General features: G+C 35.3%; 5 protein-coding genes across 7 annotated transcripts; 2 read left to right on the top strand and 3 right to left on the bottom strand.

The window, feature by feature from the left end:
• The first annotated feature begins 894 nt into the window (after positions 1–894).
• LOC111391486 (protein tesmin/TSO1-like CXC 2) lies at positions 895–6,254 on the top strand. The gene is made up of 10 exons (XM_023016717.1): positions 895–1,280; positions 2,562–2,722; positions 2,811–3,513; positions 3,705–4,183; positions 4,263–4,337; positions 4,880–5,060; positions 5,135–5,230; positions 5,305–5,371; positions 5,450–5,579; positions 5,662–6,254. Exons 1-10 carry the CDS (start codon positions 1,221–1,223, stop codon positions 6,002–6,004), a joined length of 2,295 nt encoding a protein of 764 aa, XP_022872485.1. The 5' UTR covers positions 895–1,220; the 3' UTR covers positions 6,005–6,254.
• Positions 6,255–8,772: 2,518 nt separating this feature from the next.
• On the bottom strand, positions 8,773–11,605 carry LOC111391484 (40S ribosomal protein S3a-like). Its single transcript, XM_023016715.1, has 7 exons — positions 11,463–11,605; positions 11,295–11,342; positions 11,067–11,172; positions 10,232–10,369; positions 9,957–10,142; positions 9,603–9,803; positions 8,773–9,125 (listed from the first exon to the last, which is right to left on the bottom strand). The coding sequence occupies exons 1-7, from the start codon at positions 11,576–11,578 to the stop codon at positions 9,033–9,035; spliced, it is 888 nt and encodes a 295-aa protein (XP_022872483.1). The 5' UTR covers positions 11,579–11,605; the 3' UTR covers positions 8,773–9,032.
• A 1,277-nt stretch (positions 11,606–12,882) lies between these two features.
• LOC111391489 (serine/threonine-protein phosphatase 5) lies at positions 12,883–16,829 on the top strand. Its single transcript, XM_023016720.1, has 8 exons — positions 12,883–13,127; positions 14,402–14,495; positions 14,571–14,621; positions 14,707–14,880; positions 15,103–15,282; positions 15,475–15,594; positions 16,012–16,145; positions 16,339–16,829. The coding sequence occupies exons 1-8, from the start codon at positions 12,985–12,987 to the stop codon at positions 16,403–16,405; spliced, it is 963 nt and encodes a 320-aa protein (XP_022872488.1). The 5' UTR covers positions 12,883–12,984; the 3' UTR covers positions 16,406–16,829.
• A 409-nt stretch (positions 16,830–17,238) lies between these two features.
• LOC111391496 (DNA-directed RNA polymerase III subunit rpc9-like) lies at positions 17,239–21,686 on the bottom strand. Of its 3 annotated transcripts, XM_023016727.1 has the most exons (6): positions 21,558–21,686; positions 21,283–21,456; positions 18,778–18,872; positions 18,539–18,656; positions 18,298–18,450; positions 17,239–17,653 (listed from the first exon to the last, which is right to left on the bottom strand). In XM_023016727.1, exons 3-6 carry the CDS (start codon positions 18,783–18,785, stop codon positions 17,474–17,476), a joined length of 459 nt encoding a protein of 152 aa, XP_022872495.1. In that variant the 5' UTR covers positions 18,786–18,872; positions 21,283–21,456; positions 21,558–21,686; the 3' UTR covers positions 17,239–17,473. The 3 variants fall into 3 exon arrangements, with proteins under 3 accessions (XP_022872495.1, XP_022872496.1, XP_022872494.1); XM_023016728.1 differs by having other exon boundaries at positions 21,278–21,674; XM_023016726.1 differs by having other exon boundaries at positions 21,283–21,674.
• A 1,134-nt stretch (positions 21,687–22,820) lies between these two features.
• LOC111391498 (EPIDERMAL PATTERNING FACTOR-like protein 4) lies at positions 22,821–23,635 on the bottom strand. The gene is made up of 2 exons (XM_023016731.1): positions 23,325–23,635; positions 22,821–23,236 (listed from the first exon to the last, which is right to left on the bottom strand). Exons 1-2 carry the CDS (start codon positions 23,431–23,433, stop codon positions 23,022–23,024), a joined length of 324 nt encoding a protein of 107 aa, XP_022872499.1. The 5' UTR covers positions 23,434–23,635; the 3' UTR covers positions 22,821–23,021.
• Positions 23,636–23,949: the final 314 nt, after the last annotated feature.

Here is a 23,949-nt window from a genome sequence, read left to right as displayed (position 1 = left end):
TTTTTTTTTTTTAACAAATGTTGCATGATGTATATGAAGACAGGTTTAATGATTTTCCATTTACTAAATGATAATTACACTAATTATTAAGATAGATTATAGACTTGCCTAACAAAGTAATTAGTAAAACACAATCAATCAAATAATCATTGTTTAAACACTGAAATACCCCAAAAAAGGTTCGTGCAAAGACTGAAGAGCAAATCTAAACTGTAATACAAATTTTTTGTTACCTAATGTTAATTTATTCAATATTTTTTAGAATAATATTCATTTCCGTAATAAAATCATATGATCATAGATCGTTCAAATAATTAATCTCTCTTCTTTTTCGTTCGCATCATTAGATATTATTGTAAGAATCATGTCTATCTTTTTATATACAAGTACAAAAATACATAAATAAAATTGTTGCAATAAGAGCCAAGAACTCAAAAAAAAAAAAAAAAATGGAGAGAGAGTAAAATGTTCATGATTAACAGATAACGAGCAATAAAGAGGGATTGATTAGTATTTAAAGTCCAAGATTATTTTCTTAAATGAAAATTAACTTTCAATAACTGAAGACATATATCCCAAATAAAACTGAAAATTACTGCCAAAGATAACGGCCACAAAATATAGTAACCGAAATTTAAAAGCAAAACTGTGTAGAAATTCTTGGAACTGAAATGACCTTGGCTGACAAAGTCAATTAGTATTTGCTCATAATTAATAGCCGATAAACACGATTAAGAAGAATTAATGGAGGATTAAAGATAATTATTGAAAAGGAATGATTATTTTATCTTGGTTTTCCCTCTCATTTGTATTATAAATCTCACTGTAAAAACAGCGGTGTGTTTTGGTGCATGTGTGGGGTCTGATATATTATTTATTTATTTTTGTCAGCAGACTCAGCACGAGAAGACTCCATGGCTTTCTCTCACTATACTCTCACTACACACTCACTGACTTTGTTTCCCGCTTATTATTGAATTTCATTTACATCTATCTTGATACCATTTCTTGTTTTTTCCGCACTTGAGAGAGGGAAAATAAAGTTTATGTTTGTGAGAGTATTATCCAGATAACAGGTCCATGAGCAGCTGATAAACGGCTGCATACATATATGGAGACAAAAGAGAGATGAAGGGGCTGTTGACAGTTCAGTGAAGGGAAATAGAGTGGAGGAGAAGGCGAGTTGTGTCGAGAGTGCAAAGGGGAGATCGGTATTGGTGATGGACACTCCAGAGAGGAGTAAGAATAGCCAAATCACAGCATCCATTGACAAATTCGAGGTACAATTTGATTCTTGGAACCCAAAGTTTTCATCTTTATCTTCTTCATTTCCCTTTTTGTGTTATGGGTTTTTATTTTTGTTAATTTACCTTGGATTTGTTGGTGTTGGGATTTTAGAGGCTGGTTTTGAGAAATTTTAGTTAAAAAAAGTTCTTTTGACCTCTTTCTTACTTGATCTCGTATTTCTGGGGTTTGTCTTCTTGAAATTGTCTTGGTAAGTAGGGCTTTGAGTGGTTCTATCAAAGATGTCTTTTTAGGGTTGATCTAGATTGTTGGTTCTTGGTCACTGGGAAAAATAAACTTTGAGAAGTGGGGTTTTCACAATTTTTACCAAAAACCTTCCTCTTATTTTTGGATCTTTTTTTATTTGATTTTTGGTTGATTGTTCTTTTTTGTCGCTGGAACAGATTTGGAATTTGGGTTTCAGCAATTTGGTGAATGTGTTTTTTTTGAGGTTTTCTTTCAATTGCTATGAATTACTACTGAATTGAATTGCAAATTTCTCCTTTACGACCGGCCTTCAAATTGTGGGTTTGCCTGTTAATCTTTGACTTCGTTTTTTGGTTTGTTTTGGATTATTGTTTCCAAGAAATCTTTTTGGGGGAATGAATTCTGTATTCTTACTGCATGTCGTCATAATTTGCACCTATTTTGTCAATTTTTCTTCTTCTTCGAAATTTTTGCTTCCCTATAGGATTTGAGGAACTTGTTCTCAATAAAATTCTTAAACCATTGAGTTTTATGGTGTATACGCTTTCCTGGGCCTTTTTCACATCGGTATTCAAATAGAAAGTTCTAATTAATGATTTTTGCAAAATTAAAACTTGCTATGTAATGATGTTGTTCGGGGACTTATTCTAAGTGAATCATAATAAGTCATCTTTCTTTTCTTTATTTATTTGTATCTGGAGACTATAACAGTCCCTTGTGCACCAGTTGAGCGCGGGTGAAGAATTGGAGCTCATTTGTCAATCTTTTTAAATTTCTTTGTACCTTTTGAATTCACTATGCAGGCCTTTGAATTACTTGTTTATTGAGCTATATTCACTCTTTATCTTGTGAAAGTGCTCATCATTCATCAATGTAGAAATTATGAGTTTAGAACCTACATGTATGAAAATTGTTGCTTGTTTTTTACTTCATAAATATCTAGGTTTTACATATTAATCCACCATAAAATTGCTCTTTTGGTATATAAGTTGTGGGTTTTACTGTTGAATTCTTTTTTTTTTCTGCCTTTTTGCTCTTTAATTAATGACTGGTTTTCCACTTCCATGCAGGACTCTCCCGTCTTTAATTTTCTCAATAATCTTTCCCCAATCAAGCCAGTTAAGTCCATACACATCACTCACACGATCAATGCTCTTAGTTTTGCATCCCTTCCATCTGTTTTCAGTTCCCCCCACCTTAGTTCACTAAAGGAATCGAGATTTCTCAGGAGGTAACTAATTATTGATGATTCCCTGTAAATATAATTTGTGTCACCTTGGTAGCATCTACTACAAGCGTACTTTTTTGTCTCTTTCCAGGCATCAGCTCCCAGATCCATCAAAACCTGAGTTTGCTTCTGACGATGCTAGTATAGTCGATACAAGTAAGGAGACTATCGGTGCCAGTTATGAATTAGTTGAGCATCGGACAAATTTTGATCAACCGAATTCTATTGGTCAAGTAGCTGATGAGCCATCTTTCGAATGTTCGAAGCTTGATGTCGAGTTTGAACAGAACTTCAATTATGATTGCTGTAGTCCTGGCTCCAGCTTAAAACCTAGCTGCGGCCTTAAAACCAAACACATGGCTGAATATGCTTGCACTTCGTCTGCACTTATTCCGTTTGCACAAGAATCATCCCAGAGGGGGTTATTTGGAAGTGAAGTAGATCTTGATAGGGTAAGCCAAATTGATCAAAATAAAGAAGCCACAGGATGTGATTGGAAGAGTTTGATTTCTGATGATCCAGATCAATTAATTTTTGAATCACCAAATGATACAGAGTCTTTCAAGAAATCAGTTGGCCCTGGAAAAGGTTTATACCCGAGTATTAGCAATGACATGCAGAATACGTATTCTTTCTGTGGAGCTGGTTCTGGCGAAAAAGCTGAAGAGGAAGACGAAACAGAAAATCTATGTACTCAACCTGGTGAAGGGAATGAGCTGAAGGAAATTGCTGAAACCCATGATATAATTTCTGGTTCTTCTTTGAGAATTCCTATTGAGGAAGTGGATAATGAGGTTAGAATTGCAGTTCATTTCAGCAAGATAGACACTACACTACCATTTGTATATAATGACGTGTAATTTGTGAAGAACGCGAATGTATGTATATGTTTGCATTTTGCATGTGTATGTACATGAGATTTCTGTATGGTTTTGAGATGACTTACCAAATTCTCTTTACAAAGTAATTTTCATTGTCTTTGTAGCCTGTTTCTGGTTTGTACCGTGGCATGAGAAGACGTTGTCTGGTATTTGAGATGGTGGGATCTCGCCAAAAACGTTTTGAAGAGAATTCAGTTTCTGATTATTCTGCATTTCTGCAATCCGATGGCAATACGCCTAACAGCAACGATCAGTTACTCCCTACAAAGACTGGAAATGATTCTTCAAAATGCGTTTTACCTGGCATTGGTTTGCATCTAAATGCTCTAGCAACAACTCCAAAGGACTACAAATTTGTCAAGCATGAAGCTTTAGGTTCTGGAAGACTATTGATCGGTCCCAGCCCAAATGCCAATTTTCAACCTCTGAGCACTGGTCAAGAGTTGTTAAATAATACTTTGGTTGTTAACTCAGAAAGAGAAATTTGTGCCGTTGAAAATGGTGTTCTTGCGGAAGATGCTTGCCAGGCATCTGGATATATGATCAATGAAGAGTTCAATCAGAGTAGTCCAAAGAAGAAGAGGCATGTCTTCTTTACTGTAAATATAGCTTTCCTTTGCATTTAGCCTTTTCCAGATGTATAACATGTATTAAATTCTCAGACGTAGGTTGGATCAAGCAGGAGATGGTGAAGCCTGTAAGCGATGTAACTGCAAGAAATCAAAATGCTTGAAACTGTAAGTTCTTTATTTTCTGTGTCTCGCAATGACACAAATGTACACATTATGATTGGACTTGTTCTTTGTATTTTGTCTAAGAGTTCCCGTGGGTTTAAGCTATCATACTTTATGGGCCTTATTGAATAGTAATTGGACTCTCGTGAGCTCCAAGTCTTGTTATTTCCTTGTTGTTAGTCTTAAGAAGTCTATTTGTTATTTGGTGTTATTATAGTCATGTTTGGTGAATTGAAATAGCTATACGTCAAATTTTGGCTTGCCTACTGCTTTTAGTTCTGCTTGTTAAATCGATAGTGATCCATTAAATGTGAAATTCTTGATATGCTTGAATTTTGATGGTTAGATCTTCTTCTCTCTTCCCCCCATCATTCAAGAGTTTTTCGTTTGCTGTCATCAACTTTGGTTAGGTTAAGTGCCCTGCATTGGGCACTTTTCGTTGTTCAGGAAAACCTAGAATCAGCTTCAGAAACTTCATTATGCGGATGGAAGCCTGTTTGTAGCTTCTGACAATGCTTTTAATCAATTAAATTTTCTTAATGCAGTTACTGTGAATGTTTTGCTGCTGGTGTCTACTGTGTGGAGCCATGTGCGTGTATAGATTGCTTCAACAAGCCTGTCCATGAGGACACTGTCCTTGCAACTCGTAAACAGATTGAATCCAGAAATCCTCTTGCTTTTGCTCCCAAAGTGATTAGGAGCTCGGATTATCTATCTGAAGCCAGGGTTAGTCAGTGAATTCTAGACTTAAGTTCTGCGCTTAAGCGCATTTAAATATTCTGTTTAGTTATTCATTGCAGGATGAGTCCAGCAAAACTCCTGCTTCAGCTCGACATAAGAGAGGATGCAATTGCAAAAAATCTGGTTGCCTGAAGAAATATTGTGAATGCTATCAGGTTTCTTTTCATCTGTTCTGATTTTGCAGGCTTTTCTTTAGTCTGTAAGCTAACGGAAAATCTTTCTATTGAAGGGTGGTGTTGGATGCTCCATTAACTGCAGATGTGAAGGGTGTAAGAATGCATTTGGTCGAAAGGACGGTGGGTGTGGTTTTACAAGTCTCGGTATTATGTTTTGAAATTTTATTTTCCTTTCTGACTTAGGCTTTTGTTTATCAGGCACAGAAGCTGAATTTGAAGAAGATGAAACATACACAACCGAGAAGGGAATAGAGAAATCCGCAATCCAGAATGATCTGGAGCAGAATCTTGATTCTGTTCCTCCTGCAACACCTTTATCTCTAGGAAGGTAAAAATTATACATCTTCGTTTCCAATTGCTAAGGTGGTTAATAAATATAGTTGTTTCAATTAATGTTCTTGTTCTATTAGACAAACCATCCAGCATCCATTCTCCTCGAAGAACAAACTGCCTAGACCTTCTTTTCCTTCTATTAGCTCCTCTTCTGGTTTGTACGCCAGTCATGGGTTTGGGAAACCAGGCCTTTTCCAATCTTCAACGAGGTTTGATAAGCATCTTGAAACTGTTCTTGAAGATGAAATGCCCGATTTTCTCCAAGCTTCGTCACCTAACAGTTGCATCAAGACATCGTCTCCCAACAGTAAGAGGGTCTCGCCTCCTCACAGCGTAGGGACGTCTCCCAGTATGAGAAGCAGCCGTAAGTTAATACTTCAATCTATTCCGTCTTTTCCTTCCCTCACCCCCAATCATTGACAGTCTTCTCCCCAGTGAATCTTGAAGGAAGTTCTTTCAATGTTTAAAGTAGTTATACTGATTATGTTCTTTTATTTTTATATTTGTCGATATTACTCTTCGACCTTGTATCGTCGTCCATGTTTTTGTAATAAATAACTATGTTTATTAGCTATCGAAAACACCATGTTACATAAAAGCCAATCTATGATTGACTATATACAATGTCCAAGTTTTCTTCATAATATATACATTTAAAAACTGATATGAGTAATGGTTGAGAGTTACATGTTCTGCTATTGCAAATTCTACTGTTGCTTAAATTACATGGAGGTAAAATGACAGTGGCAGCCATATATTTTATGTCACCCCCTTCCATAAATATATCATTTGTTATTTCTAATTATGGATATTGTGATCTATTTTACTATTTTTTATGACACATTTGTAATTTTATATGACAAAAAATAAATTTTATTGCCCTAATGTAACACGTAGTGTGTAAAATGTACATTTATAACACTACGCAAAAGTGTTTCCCATGAAATTATGATAAAGAGTGAGCTATTCCTGACGTGGTAAAATTATGAAAGTTGCTTGGAAACTTATGAAGGAGTCCACACCACAGCTGCCTGTGAGTTTATGAGGTTGCATTTTGTTACACTCTCCACATGGCGGAAGGGCTATGGGCGCATAATAATCGGCACTCTTTTTGAAGACCTCTTACCTGGTCTGAGGTTATATGACGAATCGATTCTTGAGTCAACCTCAAAAATCTAGCCAAGCATGGACCAACAAACTGTTATAGTCTAATTGTGACGGGACGTGACAATGGACAACGACATGACAAGGTGATTATAATGTGACAGCATGCTATAATCTATTTTCATCTTCTCACTTGTTTTGATACTTTTTTCTTTCAGAATGGGAATAGTCGCCTCCCCTCTTGTGGGTGGCCGGACTAAATTTATTATTATTATTATTATTATTTTGTAGAGTAATGGATGTTTTGTTGATCGAAAGATGTAACGAACTTTTTGAGGTCAATACGACAATCTTGTAATTGATGTATTGCACAAAATGCATGACATGACAATTGACTAGATATTTATATTTTGTAGGTCACGAGAGTGATATCACGGTCTATATTTGGTGTAAACGTTAGAACATTGAGAATGCCTATCCTTGAATCAGCAAGAAATTACTTCTATTTGTTATAGATCCATCTTAAATGTTTCTTGAAATTGAGCACGATTTAGCAAAAAAATATCTTATTTCTTTCCTGGAAAGAGATTAGTAACATGTTCAATACCATTTGATACAATAGCTCAAAAAACCATCCATTTGAATTGATATTTTTCACAAAAAGCATGTCATTTTGCAACAAAATGTCTCTCCTTGGGTTCATGGGTGTTAACAAACAGAGGTGGTGGTTTTTTTTTTTTTTTTTTGTCGATAAATGTAAATTTTTCATATACAAATACACTAGGCATCCCCAAGCAAACAAAAACCAATATCACATACAATTACTTCGGGCATACTCAAGAAGTACAAAAAAAGTAAAGTGCATAAAAAGTCAGTGATCCAACGCTAAGGACTCGAAATGGATCAAGACATCCAGATACAAAAAAAAACATAACTTTGTATACGTGCGTCTTGATCCGTCTTACAATACAATCCAAGTTGAGTGAAAGGCCTTCAATAATCTTCCTATTATGTGCAAACCAAATGTAGTAGACAGTCCTAATAAGTGCAACCTTCTTAATCTTGCTAAGCAATGATGTCCCACGGGCTTCTTTTATCATCCACTTTGGAGCGCTTGTAGGTGTTGACATAGATCTTATAATGCCCGGCCATTGTCTAATATTCCCCCATAAGGTCGATGTGAAGAACATTCAAAAACAAAGGTGGTTTTGCTAGGGGGTGGGATGGGGAATTCATTGGAGTTCACAAAACTTGCATACTTTACTGTGGCACCCAACTCTGTTTTGTTTTAATGATCGAATGACATTTTTAATAGTTCGACCAATCTATTCGTAGCCATGACCAATATAAATCACAGTTCCACATGGTTAGCATTATGAGTTCAACCATTCTGTTTGTAACAGTGACACGTAGAAGAAAGTGCATCGACTGAAAGTTCTACCTGGAACTACTTCAAACACCAGACTGTCTTAACAATTTTTTAGAAGCAGATTTGTCTCCATCCCCCAGAAATTAGAAAGTTTTCAGGCAACATTGCTGAACTCAAGAAGCAAATTTATAATGAACAGAAAGAGCTGTGGCCAAGGATATTGATTTCAAGACTATCGAGCACAGCTGATATAAGAAGCCGAGGAAACTGCTAACAGAACTAATGAAAATATTAACAAACAAGTTCAACTGTTGAAACATATTGAAGACCGACCCCACCAGATGGTAGGGCATTTCAAAGTTGGCCACGATAATCACCAAGAATGATGGCTATTGAAAATGCATGAAATGGGTTCAATAGCAAAAATTTAGACCCTCGCGTTCCAAATATCTTTCCTTTTATTAGTTAAGATAAGAGACTGATCTTTGTCCACCGGAGCTGCAAGGACCAACAATCAATCATGATCCACAACCATGGCCTTCTCAAAGGCTCTATTCTCAGAAGCACAGCTCGACAACATTTTCTCTACAGGTTCAAAAGAACTATCAAGACTGAGCAATTCACCAGATATTACAAACAGAACATCTTATATTTTCAGAAGTGCCACCACATGTCGAAAGGCATTCAAGAAAAACATCAAGAGCGAGAACCAACAGAAGGGGAATAAACCCCAACAGATCATAACCACGTAAATCAAATAGTAAAAAAAAGATTAGAATTCCGCAAAAAGAAATCAACACGGTAACTCAAAATACATGGGATATCATGTTTTCTAGTAGCTGAGTACTACAGTATTCTCTCTTTTCAGCATAAAAGTTCTTCCTAAATTACTTCAAAAAAACAAAATATGAAGTACTTCATATTCTTGTGTCTGTCAAGCAAAACCTGCTGACAGAAGGCGTAACAGGCATCCATTCAGGCACCAACTACTTCAGTTGCCTCGACCATTGGCTCCTCAGCAGGCCTGTCCAACTTCACACCAACATCTTCACTGTAATCACCATGAACCTACACAACCATGGCATATTAAGTTAAAAAATACAATTTGGCATTATTACATCGCATGACACTGCATCCAAAAAGGGTACAATTCAGCACTTCATGATGGTAAACATGGGTGGATTGAGTTATCCAAAATGAGCCACAGCCGGCAATGGGGGAAGTCAAAAAGTACATTGACATCAGGGGCGGACCCACATGGGGTCAAATGACCCCACAGTTTTTTTTTTTTTTTTTTTTTTTTTAATTTTCTGCTGCTGAAACGGTTATTTGGGTTTGGGGTTCCAAATTCCAATTAATTATCCACTCCAATCCATTAATCCTATGACTTTATTTTCGTTAATGATACGTTGTTCGAAAAAAAAATTATTTTTGACCCCACAATCCGAAGTATCTGGATCCGCCCCTGATTGACATGATTAAATACTAAATAGAGTATCTGCTAAAGCATAAGCTAGTGATGAGAATGAAAAACTAAACACTTGCCTCCATCAACTTGCCAAGGTCAAATTTGGGAGCTTTCAATATTTTAACCTTCCGGATATACACATTCTGCAGAGGATAAATGCTTGAGGTTGCTTTCTCAATCTCTTTCCCAATCGATTCAGGAATAAACTTCTGAACCAAATCCTTGAGATCACAGGATTGTGCCTGGTTTACCATGATCTCCCTCATCTTACGGCGTATCTAACAAAAACAGAACTCGGTGATTAAAACAGTCGGAAATAACATAAAATAAAGCATTTTCTTAATAAGAACACTACTACACTAATGATGCTATCTATATAGAGTATAAAAGTGTAACATAAACATAGAGGATCTCAGAATAATGCAATTTACTTGGCGAATCTGGCTTGATTGTGCATAGCATGTCCTCTTTTGCTGGTTTGCACGCTTTTTAGTGAAGCCAATGCAGAACATCCTCAGAGTATAGTTGTCCGTAGTCTTGACATCAACATGAGCCTCAATCAGGGATTGCCATTTCCTTACAAGTGACCTCAATTTATCAGTAGTGAAGTTCATACCCTGCAATAATAGATAAAAACAGAACAGATAAGAAACTTCTGCATAAAACACAGAATGGGAACAACCAAATGCTTCGGCTATTATCATACCCAGAAGTTGGTGAGAACATTCTTTCCCTGAACATCCTCAGCTCTCAATCGGATCTTCCGGAAGGAGTGGTCTTCATCACCTTGAAGATCAGCCAAAGATACTTCAAAAACACGATGCTTGAGCCCTTCTGAAGCAATCTAATAGAGGAAACAATGCAAGTAGTTTGAGTAATTGCATCAAATATAGTTTGCAAAACAATGATGTTAAAGCAATTGTACGGTAAAAATGAATTCTGTAGCAGAAGCTTTCAAATAATTATCTACTTCTAGGTTAGAAACATAGAATGACATCATTTATTTTTCTTTTTCACAGTAGTTACTTCTTAATGATTTTCACTTTAAGTACTAGAAAATGTCAAAGTTCTTTTAAGCCAAAAGCTTGTGACTCGAATTGCAATCCCAACACAGATGTATCTCAGAATCATTGACTAACTTAGTATGAGCAACTAACTCAAAGTTTGGTAACTTGGAAATTAGAAGTATCCTTGCTGTGTGATAAATCTTAAATCTTGAAGAAAAATCAACAGTTTCCGGATCTTAAATCATTCAGGAGGAACTAACAATTACTAGGAATGGGAACATAATCCAACGGAAACAGTGTATCTGTGTCCTTTGACAGAAGATGAAACCTAAAATAAAATAAAACTCACTACACCTTCTGGATAGCAGACAATGCTAGATCCTGGGGAAAGATTACAACTTTACAAAAGCCAAATCAGAGACGTTGCGTTTCAATGGCTAAACCAATTCGTCAATCAATTTTAACATCACATTAGCATGAGTCAAATATCAATGCTCCAGTAAAACGAATATAATTTAAAGAAAGAAAATTAACCTTGGTACCCTGAGTACGAGTAACTAGGGTTTTGCCAATGTTTCTGGTATTGAAAACTGATGGGGCTTTGATATCATACCAATCCTTCTTTGCAAACGGATCAACTCTATATGAATAACAATCGGATACATACAGGCATAAAAATTACAGGAAAAACAAAAATCTCAAGAAAAACCTGTATGAATGAAAATTTAAATAATACATAATACAGTAATTAAAAGTGCTCACGCTTTCTTCTTCCCTCCTTTCTTCCCCTTCGAGATCCTCTTGTTCTTCCTGTATCACATCAGAATACATGAAACAATGTTAACGTGAAAATCAAAAGCAGAAACTTCATATAAAAATATGGTATTTCAGAGATAAATCCATAAATGCTGGCTGTGAGATGGACTATACCCGACGGCCATGGTTGCGGTGGCGGACCTGCTGCAAATCGGCGGCGCGCTGATACTAAAACGTGCTCTACGAAACCCTAGGTTAACAGACTGTTTATATAGAGTGTGGTTGGTCATACGACATCGTCTTGTTGATGGGCCTACTGGTTCAACAAGAAGTCTCGTCACTTGTTGGGCTGAACATGTGTACAGGGAAGTTGTTGTATACAACATTAGGAAAAAGATAAAGGGAAAGGACCTACTTCAGCAAAACCCACAACATTGAGGACCGTTCGATAATGATTATGAGTATTGATTTTTTAAACGTTAGAAAGAAAAACGGGTCTCATTTGTGAGTGAAAAAGTCAAAAATAATAGTTGAAATAGTCAAATAATGATTATAAAATTGATTTTGTGGAGCGAAATATTTCTATCAAACGAGGGCTAAAAGTGATAAGAAAAACCTGTTTGGCCAGGCTTAAAGCGCATAAAGTAATGTGGAGCATTTTGTTTGTTAAACAAATTGAACAGTATTTAAAATTTGATTAAGAGCCTATTTGGTTTAGATTAAAATCTAATTTTAATTTAAGTCAAAATCAAACAATTAATATTAATTATATCATTTATGAATCCCATAACTTTTCAATCACACATTTCAAAAACTTTTGTTTCAATTTAATAAAAAATTTAGTTTTAATCCCCCCATCAAACACCATCTTAACAAAAAAAAAATTCTTTCTTTGGTCTTGTTTGAGCTACATTTAAAAAAAAAAATACATTCTTAAACAGTAATTTGATATCATTTCAATCACATATTCTTCAATAAAATAATATTACACGTAAATTCAAAATTTTTCTTATTTTTAACTACACATTTTCCATCAATACACTATTTAAAACTGCATTTTCATTCCAATAATGTGGCTCAAACAAGGGCTTTGTATTCTCAACTTTACCATCACAATCACACTACTTACATCTCGTGTTTAAGTTGTCACTCATTAGGGATGACCAAATTTTTCGACTTGACCTACATTTCCTCACATTTATTGGAATCGTGAATCCCTTTTCTGCATAATAAATGGGACTGGGATAGGGAGCATAGTCCCGCCTTGAATTCTCCGAATACCGAACCAATCTTGATTTTATATTGTATTATATTTGTAGAAATTTGAATTTTAATCGTATTTGAAAAAGTAAATATTTAAACGAGATGATATATAGAGATTCTTTAATCTTCGTCCCAGACAGCGCCATCCCATTTTCCAATACCGAGTTTTGGCTTTTGGTGTCAAGTAGCCGAGTTTTTGGACGGAAAATTTAAAGGCCTTTTGAAGCAAGAAAAAAAAGTTGGGGCTCAAAGCGTAAAGAAGAACACATGTTGGGGACTGAAAGTGAAATTTTCCCTAAACTATAAAGCCTGCTATTAAAATGAGGGAATCAGTGAAACATAACCCAGAAGCAAAATCTCGAAGAAACCCTAAAACAGCCAAGAGTAATAATAATCTTAAGAACTAAAGATTCAAATCAGAAAGTGCAAAGTCATGGCAGAATCACAGGAAAAGTCAGACGAAGTATCGCTGAAAGATCAAGGCAATGAATTCTTCAAATCTGGGAATTATCTGAAAGCTGCAGCTCTTTATACTCAGGCCATTAAACAAGACCCTTCCAATCCCACTCTTTACAGGTTTAAATACACGCGTTTTTATATATACTTTACGTTGTGCTTTTGTCTTGTTGATTGTGGCGACTAGGTTGTGTCTAAAGATTGGATCTTGTTGCTTCAAGGTTGAATATTTTGTTCAATAATGGAACTTTGGATTCCAGATTATATTCACTGTTTATTCATTTAGTATATAATTTTTTTTTCCTGTTTGTGTTGATATGGTTCTAATTTCTACTTCAATATTGAATTTTTACTTTGTAAACTTCAAGAGTTCATTTTATTACTTGAAGATCCATTTTTTCCAAAAAATTTTGAAAATTTTTACTTGGCAAAGGAAGTTTTTTCTTTATTTATCTCTTCATTGTTCTTTTGCTAAAGTTTATACTAGTTTTATCGTTGCTCTACTGGAACTATTGTGAGTCAGTACAATAAGAATGCTCGGAGTGCGCAAGGAGGTTTGTCTTTAATGGATTTGGGATTTCACTCTGGTTCATTTAATAAATTGTGTATATAAATCTTTGCTTGTCACACTAATCATAGAGCTTGTGATGGTGCTCGAAAAGAGGAAATTTAGATTAACTTTAAGAATTAACACGTACCTGCAAGTATGAATATGAGGCTAGAAAATGAGTGTAAGGATAGTTAAAGTGGTGTAATGAAAACACGGTAGATGAGAGGAGGACAAATAGATGGATGATTGAAATGATATGTAAAGTGGTTTAATGAAAATCAGCTGGTTTAGATCCGTTTTGGAAGGAGCATGATGTCTATTTTAGATGTTGAAAACCTGTCAAAGTAAATGCATTTAACTGCATATAACATAAGTCTGTCATCATCTCTTTTCCAGAGAATTAGTTGAAGAAAAATAATAATGCACTAAAGCCCATTTTAATTGAACGACTTGACTTGATTTTTAAAATCATGTTAATCTGGAAAATATCAGAATGAGATTATGATGTTGTTTATCACCTCGGCAATATTGATTGAAAATACTATTATTGCGTAATCTGAAAAATCGATGGACAAAACTCAATCTGCATCATGTTAGGGCTTCCACTTTTTTTGTTTCTTTAGTCAATACCTTCTACATGTCTTTGTGAGTGTTGTCTTTGGACATCAGTTTTCATTTTCTTCTTGTGATTTAATTCTTCAAATATCAAAATGTTGATTGCAAATTGGTACTTAAGCTGGAGAACCTGCAGCTTTAAATTATGTTGGCTAGTGCTTTTTTACATTTAATCCATTGTGTGGGAATTTGACAATGAATTATCTTTTGCGATTTTGCTCTATACCAGCAATCGTGCAGCAGCATTTCTGCATTTGGTTAAACTGAACAAAGCGCTTACTGATGCAGAGACAACAGTCAATTTGAAACCTGACTGGGAAAAGGTATGTTCACTCGTAAAATGTTTCTCGAACTCTGGACATCTCATTATGGAATGCTACTGACTGCTGCTGTTGCAGGGCTATTTCAGGAAAGGATGTGTCTTAGAAGCCATGGAAAGATATGATGATGTATGTATATGTTATTCATCAACATGTGTCAAAGAATTCCTGGCAAAACATGCCTGAAATACTGAATCCTAGTTTAATGATGTAGGCCTTAGCTACTTTCCAGATAGCCTTGAAGTACAATCCACAAAGTTCAGAGGTATCAAAAAAAATCAAGAGGCTAATGCAATTGTCGAAAGATAAAAAGCGAGCTCAAGAAGTGGAAAATATGAGATCGAATGTTGATATGGCAAAACATTTGGATACAGTGAAATTTGAATTGGTGAGTGAGAGAAGAGACATCATCTGCCCCTTATATGTTGTTTTGTTATACTCAGCTCGTATTTGATGTTTGTTTATGATTTATATTGTTGACCATCTCATCTAACAACTTAAGCTCATGAGTACATTTAAATTTAGTCATCAATATATTTAACATTTAGGTCTTTCCCTACTCACAACATTCTCTTGATAATATCAACTGAATGAATTTTTCTTTATGCAGTCTGAGAAGTATGGAAGAGAAGAGTGTTGGAAAGATATCTTCTCTTTCCTTGTAGAAACTATGGAGACAGCTGTAAAATCATGGCATGAAACTTCTAAAGTAGACCCTAGAGTTCATTTTCTCCTCGACAAGGAAAAAACAGACACTGAGAAATATGCTCCTGCTGTTAATATTGATAAGGTACTAAACTTTTTGTGATAGTTTTACTTATTTTTTGTCTTCATGTTTTACTATGGGTTATCTGAAACATTGGTCTTGTCCATGTAGTCGTCTGAATCAGTAAAAAGTAAATTGTTTTTTGTTTAATATATATGTCCATTTTAGCATCTATGAATACATAAATTAACTCTCCAGTTTCCTTAATTATGCCAGGCATTTGAATCACCCCATACTCACAGCAGTTGTGTCTCATTCCTTAGACAGTATGCTCAAGATTCTTTCTCTCAAGCTGCATGTTTAGTGGCACCAAAAAGTATAATATCCTACCCTCAGGTAATGTTTCTCTTCCACTTAGTGCTTTATATTTTCAACTGTTCCATTTTGAAATTCAGCATTTTAAAGTCAAGAATACATCCTCCACTCTCTACATTTGCCTCTCTTCTTTTAACCAATTACATGTATCCGTATGGTGAAATAAAATGCACGAATGGTTATTGCCATTGTCATTGTCATTTGTAGACAGGTTTTGGGATGAGTAGTAATATCATGATTCAAAAGTTCATATTTGGACCGACAGCATTCTTCTCTTCATTGAAAACTTCTTCCTTTCTGTCCTGCTGTACAAATCACTAAGAACCTGTATTTGTCGTTATTTAGTTTGCTTTCCTTCAAGATTTTTGTACGTTCAAAACTGAAGTACGGTTTCTACCTTAATTGATCTATTATCTAATAACCTCTCTGTAAATGCAGGTATGGAAAGGTCAAGGATCAAGGAAATGGAAGCACGGACAGCATGATGGTTTCTTTATCCAATTTGAATCACCTTCATTACGGAGATTGTGGTTCGTCCCCAGTTCTACTGAAAAGGGGCAAATCTTATGCAGGTCTCTCTCTCTCTCTCTCACACACACTTGTGAAAGGTACAAGCAATGTACGCATGTTGAATAACTATCCAAGGCTATGAAATTATTTAAGGAAATAGCATTGCCCACCCGTTTTTACCCGTACTAAATTAAGAAAGTGGAACATTTTTCCATTGTTATTGTAGGCCTGAAAGTCCCTCATTTTTGTCTTCAGGGATCCTGTTGGTTTAGACATCAGTGTGCATGAAATTCTTCCTCTCCTATTCAAGCACGCAGAATAGATGCAAAAAAGTGCTCTCTTTGACTCTGATCGGACTCCGTCAATGGACAGCTAATTGGAGCCAAGGCAAGGAGTTTGTAATTCATGGTTACAATGAACATTGTACCCAATGGCAATTTTGTCTCGTTTATATCCAAGCAGATGGATGCGTCCAAGTTCACTTGCTTATCCTCGGAGTGGGTAGGAGTTTGGAAGTCATTACAATTCAAGGAAGCTTTTTAAACTGTAGAAAGTACAAACTGCAAGTGGGATGTCCTTTTTTGTGATTTGATTTGGGCTGTTTTCAAACTAAAATCTTTGTTTGGGATGAGTTATTGTATTGTCAGTATTTGATTGAAGACTGATGCATGGTATGGGCTATTATTGTGCTTTCATGATTGAGATCAGCTACTGTAAATTCTTGAAGTACAGGATTTTTTTGTCTATTTGTTAGTTTCAAGGTGGAAAAGAAAAAACCTTAGCAACTGAAATTGTGTTGGAATGACAATCGGAGGATGCTAGGTGTACATTATAGCATCCATAATGTACAAGTGTCACCCTCCTGACCCCTCTAATAGGGAGATGCCAGCTGTACATTATGGCACCCGGCACCCCTCCTAGGGAGGTACATTATGATGCCATAACGTACAAGTAGATAAATCCATGACAAAAATCTCTCCTAGTCACTTAGAGCTCTGGGCATTTCTGGCAGCTCATTGATATGTTGTGTTACAGTAAAATTTTTTGCAATACATTGCACGGATGAAATACTCCCCCGTCTTCAGAATCATGATTCTTCATCATTCAAGGCTATAAACAGTAAATACTAAATGTTGGCACAAAAGCATAAAGAAATCTTGCAAAACTATGTTAGTTATATTAAACCATTGTATCTCGAATCAAAGAACGTGTTGGGACTGTTGTCCAACCATTTAACACTAGAAAATTTTACACTCGTACACATGTAGATGTCATCTACATGTTCGTATTAGAAGTTTTCATCAAACAAACAAGAATTCTGAGAATCAAGCAAAACTGAAATTAAAGCCAAAAAATGGTTTTATATTGAAACTATGAGCTGACTTTATATTCAACATGTCAGCTTGTTTTGGGGCTCATCCTCCATTTGTTGATCACCAGGAGCTTCTTTGTCCTCGCCATTGTCCTCATCAAACTCCAACTGTGATGGATGTGGAGGCAAAACCTGCACCACAGACTCTAGAAACTCGTCGATTCTATCTCCCATGCGGGAGTCACAATCTTGTATGATCTGCAAGTAACCAAAATATAGAAAAAAAAAAAATTACAAATGAATTTGCAATTGAGTTCCAATCTTGTATGATCTGCAAGTATAGGACCAAACAATAGAAAATACATATACAAATAAATTTGCAAGTGAGAAGGGGACGGCTTGCACTTGCAAGCAGATCTGAGGCATAATAGATGAAGATTTTCCCAATCGATATATAGTTCAAGACTCTTGAATTGACATTTCCCCACTTCCTATTTGAGATTTGCAAAAGATCCAAATGGAATGTAAACGGCAAAATGAAAGTGTATAGCCTCTCAAAGCTCTGCTAAATTCATTGTTATTTCTTGGCATCATAACAAATCTAGCAGCCTGCATAGAACTTAGATATTACTCCCATCATACCTTTACCACATTTCCTTTTGATTAATATAAATGTTGATAGCCAGATGGTCGCTAAAGAGATCATTCTATTTCTAACATACAACATGCAACATCTACACTGTGCACTCTTAAAGTGCGTTTAATCAGCATCTTGAGAGTTCTTAAATTCGAAATGTTCAATGATCTTGAATGAAGATAAAATCTAACACTAACATCTCAATAATGAATTCACAACATTTATCCAAGTAAGAGCATAATATTAATAGTTTGACAGCAATTACCGGGTCTATCTCAACTGCAGATGAAGGCCTAATGTTGACAATATTAAGCATCTCACCATTAGTGAGGTCGTACTTCTTACAATCTTCCACAAACTTATGGATGATTTCTATTGTTTGCTTGGATGCAACAGTTTGCTCTAAATAATCATAAACCTGCACCAAACTAAAACGTATTAGCCCTGAATAAAACTCTCTACTTTACTTGATGAGGAGATGTAAATCAAGAATGAAAAGCTCCAACCTTGAATTCAGATGGTGCCACGGCAGCTATAGCACGTGTAGGATCTTTCCCTGCCCCTCTGGATCTTAAAAGCTCAAGCACTTCACAATTAGTAAGTACACCAGCATTCGATTGGAGTCTGCAGAATACCCATCAGCAAGAGGCATACAAATTCAGTGAGTCATTTAGGCATCATAAGGCAGCAATCATCAACAAAAGTGCTAAAAAGATTGGAATCTGCATTGTGTGAGATAACATACATCTTCATTGCCGTGGGCTGGTCGATACAGTTGATATTTAAATTTACATAAAAGTAGTTTGAATGGTCACAGGCAAGGATGTTGGTGTAAATTACCTGCAAATTTTAAGAGTCCTCCATTATACAAGGTACATTCCTCATATCCCATAAAATAAACATGGCAAGTAATTACGCAATAATTGTAAAATACACCATAATCTACCAAACAAAAATGGAAACTGAAAATTCTGTTTCCCATACAATTCTTTTCCAACAAATTAAATTGAGAAAATACAAAATTATATGCACCGAAAGTTTATCAACAAGAACTCTAATGATGGATTCACAAACCATATATTATTAAGAACAATGAGAATACGAAACACAATTAGAACTAATAAGGCTTTGACCATGTCTATGAAAAAGATATCATCACATCAACTTGAAAATTCTTGTCTCAAAATTGTAGAGGCGAACAGTGGGCCAATGTTAATAGCTCTGGTCTTCAAGCGACACCTTCTACAATTTTACGGGGCAGAGCTAGGAATATTGTGCGGTGTGGGCAGACTTTAATCAAGGCAGGACTTTAAGCCCCCATTGAATTAAATTTCATTTTTTTCTTTCTTATTTTCAATCACATAATCTTCCATAAAATAATATTTCACGTAAATCGAAAACTTTTCCTTCATTTTCAACCACCCATTCTCCAAAAAATTACTATTCCACTCATTTTAATTTGGAAAAATGGGGGCCAAACGGGGGCTAAGATAAACAATAGAGAAATCATGCTTAACTATCATCAATATATAATAATAAACCATGTCAAAAACCTACACATAAAATTTTCACATGGACAGCAAAACAATTCTTATCAAACTGTGTAAAAAACCATCACTACATGTAGTGAAAGATCTAGTGAACCAATTCCCTTAAAAAAGTATCAAACTATGTTAATTCTAATCCACCTATCAACTTTTAACCTATTTTAATGAACTGGAACATTTAAAGCAAACCAAAATGTATGCCTCAACCACATAAATTGCCACTCTTAATTTATGATCAAATCTGATGACATTCAGCTTATAATCACATGAAATGCAAGTAAAAATTAAAATCAAGAGAAAGCCAATCAAGGATGATAGGAATACTTTGTAAAGAGCTAATCAATATTTTAATGTAAAACTTACGTAAAATAAATTTAGGTGACATAACATTCAAGAATTAGAAGTCTTTTGCAAAAACCAAAACAAATAACACAAACCATTAACAAGTTTTCCCTAATATTGACATCACCAAACAAGGTTATTAGTTTACAATCAAACAAAAAGAAGCACAAAAGATAAAAACACAAGTGTGAAAAATAAGTAAACCGTGAAACGGTAATTTTCATCATGAAAAGTATGATTATCAACATGCCACATAGCAATGTTAAACCATAATAATTTGATTATATTTTCATAGTCCTTCATTAATATATAAAATTTCCTGACCCTAGGTGCACTTGTTTAGAAAGCATTGTCCTTGAGGAGATAATTATATGTTGAAACCATAGGGAGATGGAGATAAAAATAGTTATTAAGCGCACTAGAGCTAAGGGTAAGCAGTCTCTAAATCATGTTTTCCCAGGGGTTGAGATTAAAACATCAATTAATTTACCGAAAACTGTGTATTACATTATATGTGAGGAAACATTGTTTCATATAAAGTTTGTACCTTTTTCTCAACTTTTAGATTAAAAAATTCAAATAAATCCCATGAGTTCCACCTCTTTATCTCCATTTCCAACCGTCAAAATAAACCACATTACTTATCAGTCTGCCACCAAAGCACCTCAAATTCAAAATGCAATGAAATAAAAGTTCAGATCAGCTGAATGAAATGTAGAACATCATAATAAAATAAAATTGAAAGATATCATGCAAATTGGTTTAAAGATTCATAAGCTGCAGTCAAACAAAATGCAGAGACAAAAACATATATTAGAATGCAAAACTATCATTTCCTGAGCCTTTTCCACTAAAATTAGAACAGACCTTCAAAAACTATAGGTAAGACAAGAAGATAATGGTCTAGATTCTCCATGGTTAAAAACGGAATTGCTAGTGATTCAACTGAGATTTTAACCGTATATGGCCACAAACAAGATCCCGCTATCGAGGAATTGTGATCAATAGTTTGAATATGAAATAATAGGATTTTAGGTGAAAATATTTGAAAGGGCCGGTACATAAAATTTTGCGTTCAAAAAACCTCTTCTTTGCTGCAATCTGAATTTTATTCGTATTAGCCTTGTCTTCCTCTACCCCACATCTCATCGCAACCCATTTCAACTTCTCCCTTTATATTAGCTTTTCTAGAGTAGTTAATGAATTCATCAAATTTTTATTTCAATCAAATGCACTTCTTTTATGACCAACAAATGCCCAAAACAAGAAGGAAACTTATTACAGATTTCGTAAAGGAAGGAAAAAAAAAAAAAAAAGGAATCAGACGCAAGTTCTAAGAAATCATTCAGCACTCACAATACCTTCTTCTTCTGCCGATGGACGATGGTGCCCTGACCCTGAGACCTGAGTGTTGGTACCGTACGACAGGCTAGCAGGCAGAGACTTTGGGAGCTGAGAGTCGCAGATAGCCGTAGTCGCGTCGAGCGAGAGAGAGGGGATGAAAGGTTAGGTCCACTTCTAAATTTTCTCTTGGGCTGGGTCAATTGGAAAGCCCAATACTCAAAAAAATGGATTGGGTAGAACAAAAATCAGACACTGTACAACAAGAGATAAAAAGGAAAAATGAAAGACACACCTGAAAGGAATATAAAATAAAATAAGAGTTTATAAACTGTTTCCGGATTCAGATCGTCAAGTAGCCCGGACAGCTGCTGGAAGTCACAAATAACCGCCGGAGAAGATTGTCGCTTCTTTTCGATTTCCCTTCCCTATTTGGTACGTTATGACTATTGGGCTTTAATTAAGAAAACAAAGAATAAGAAATAGCCCAATGGGCTTCAACCTTGAACTTTTATCTTTTTATAAAAAAAATAAATTAAAAATTAAAATATAAATCCAAATAATTAAGTCACTGGTAAAGCTAACAACAATGTCAAATCACACATCACTTCATATAATTTCTCTTTATTGCTTTTATAAAGCTTACCATTTTCCAAATTCAAATATTCGAGAAAAAAGGATTTTTTATGTGTGGCCTGGAAATGGGCATACTGACTTATGTTTGCTGAAGAATGGCCCCAGTCAATATTGTATAATAGCAGCGGTGGAGCCATAAATTTTCACGGACGAAAATCTTAACAAGCACATTTAAAAATGTTATATGGAACCGTCGCAACTTTCTCGAGCAATTAATCTATTTAAACAAAGTAGGTGGACAAAATTTATTGACAAAATAAGTATTGACAAGATTTAGGCCGTTGATTTGTTTTGATTTCAAAATTTAATTTCGATATGAATGATATAAATCTTGTCAACTCATGTTTTGTCACATAGCATCACTATTCCCGAAGAAACTTGGCAAGGATGCATCGTCACAAAGGAGGTTGCATCGATCCACATTTTAACCATAAATTTTTTGACTTTTTTTTTTCTTTTTTTTTTTTTTGCATTTAGTATAAAAACTGAATGACTACAATATTTAACACCGTCTGATCAGAAAGTTGAATTCTTTTTTTCTGTTCACAAGTACGACATTCTATCCAACTAACCCGTAATATACAAGGAAAATGCTGATCTACTAGGGTCAATTTACCAGATCTTTTACAGGTTCCTCACAATGAGGTGGATCTCATGCCTGAACCTCTTATATTAAAAAATTGTAACAAAAATGGCTGACCCACCGAGTCATAGCCTGTAGAAGCCCGATAAAGTCAGCCCTGGTAGCGTAGGGCCCCTCATTTATGGGAGTAGGCATTTCGAAATACAAGGTTGGATAAAACGTACAGAAATGTTGTGTATAACAAAAGAACTTGTTTCTTTGCGACTATTATTTATGTTGTATCCCTATATATCACCTGCACTAATGCAAATGGTAAATTCTGCCAAAGAAAATAGAAAATAGGGAGGAGGGAGAAAAATATATTTTGACCTAGAATTAATACAGGAATCCCTCTCGAGAGTCTACCCTAAAAAAATTGCATTCCCATATTCCCAATTGTAAATTTTAAGAAAATTCATACCATATCAGTTAAACAGTGAAAGTCTGTCTAAAAACTGAACAATTCGCTATCTAACAATGTACTACACTGTATTTGGGGTGCTAAGGCATGAAGAGCTTGTTGCCACACTTGCAACGCCAAGCTTCTGGATAATACTCTAATGGCATACTGACTCCTGGGTGAATTGGAACGTGAACTGGTTTACATGGTAAACACTTTCCACACTTGGATCTACAGGTAGGTGGCGATGATCCTGGGCCACCGAGTCGCCGCCGGGGGAGAACTCGCTCCACCACCTCCTGTTTGATCTTCCTCCCTCCAAAACCAAGAAAAAAAAAAGAAATATATTAACACAGTAAAAGGGCTTAGTTAATTACATGTAACAGAGATTTGAATCTACTTACTGAATTGACGAGTAGGGTTGATGCCAAAAGCTGAAGCTGAAGTAAGTAGAAGAAAAGCTATTGTAGCAAAAGAGATAGTACATTGGTGGCGGTGGCGCAAAACTCCCATCGCCGTGTACGGTGGTGCACAAACTAGCAGTTGCCTTGACACGATCCGTCTGTTTTTGTATGATATATATAATAGATATGCTAAACGATAAACAATGTCGTGGGTGAAGGCGAGACTGGTGAGTGAATTGTAGTACTAAGAGGCACCTATCCCTGTATAAATATTGTAAAGGTTGGGGTTCAACCTTTCCCTGTAAATCTATAAGAGAAGGAGGAAGAGAGAGAGAGAGAGAGAGAGCGAGAAATTGAGAGGATGTTTGGGAAATATTTTTATATAAAAATATATTTTTAAATAGTAAATTGATGGAAAATGTGTGATTAAAAAATAAAGAAATTTTTTTGATTTATTTGAATATTATTGAATTAAGAATGTATGATTGAAAAAAAGAGACATAAAAATACATTTAAAAAAAATAGTACCAAACGGGATCATAGATAGAGAATTATTCTATCACTTTGATTTGCAAGATTATAAAATAAACATATTCAGTCTTTTGAGCTCCATTCTTTTAAAAAT

The sequence above is a fragment of the Olea europaea genome, unplaced genomic scaffold (genome assembly GCF_002742605.1).
Source record: "Olea europaea var. sylvestris unplaced genomic scaffold, O_europaea_v1 scaffold797, whole genome shotgun sequence".
NCBI classification, from domain to species: domain Eukaryota; kingdom Viridiplantae; phylum Streptophyta; class Magnoliopsida; order Lamiales; family Oleaceae; genus Olea; species Olea europaea.
The sequence above is the reverse complement of the archived record's forward strand: the minus strand, read 5'-3'. Positions and strand labels throughout refer to the sequence as shown.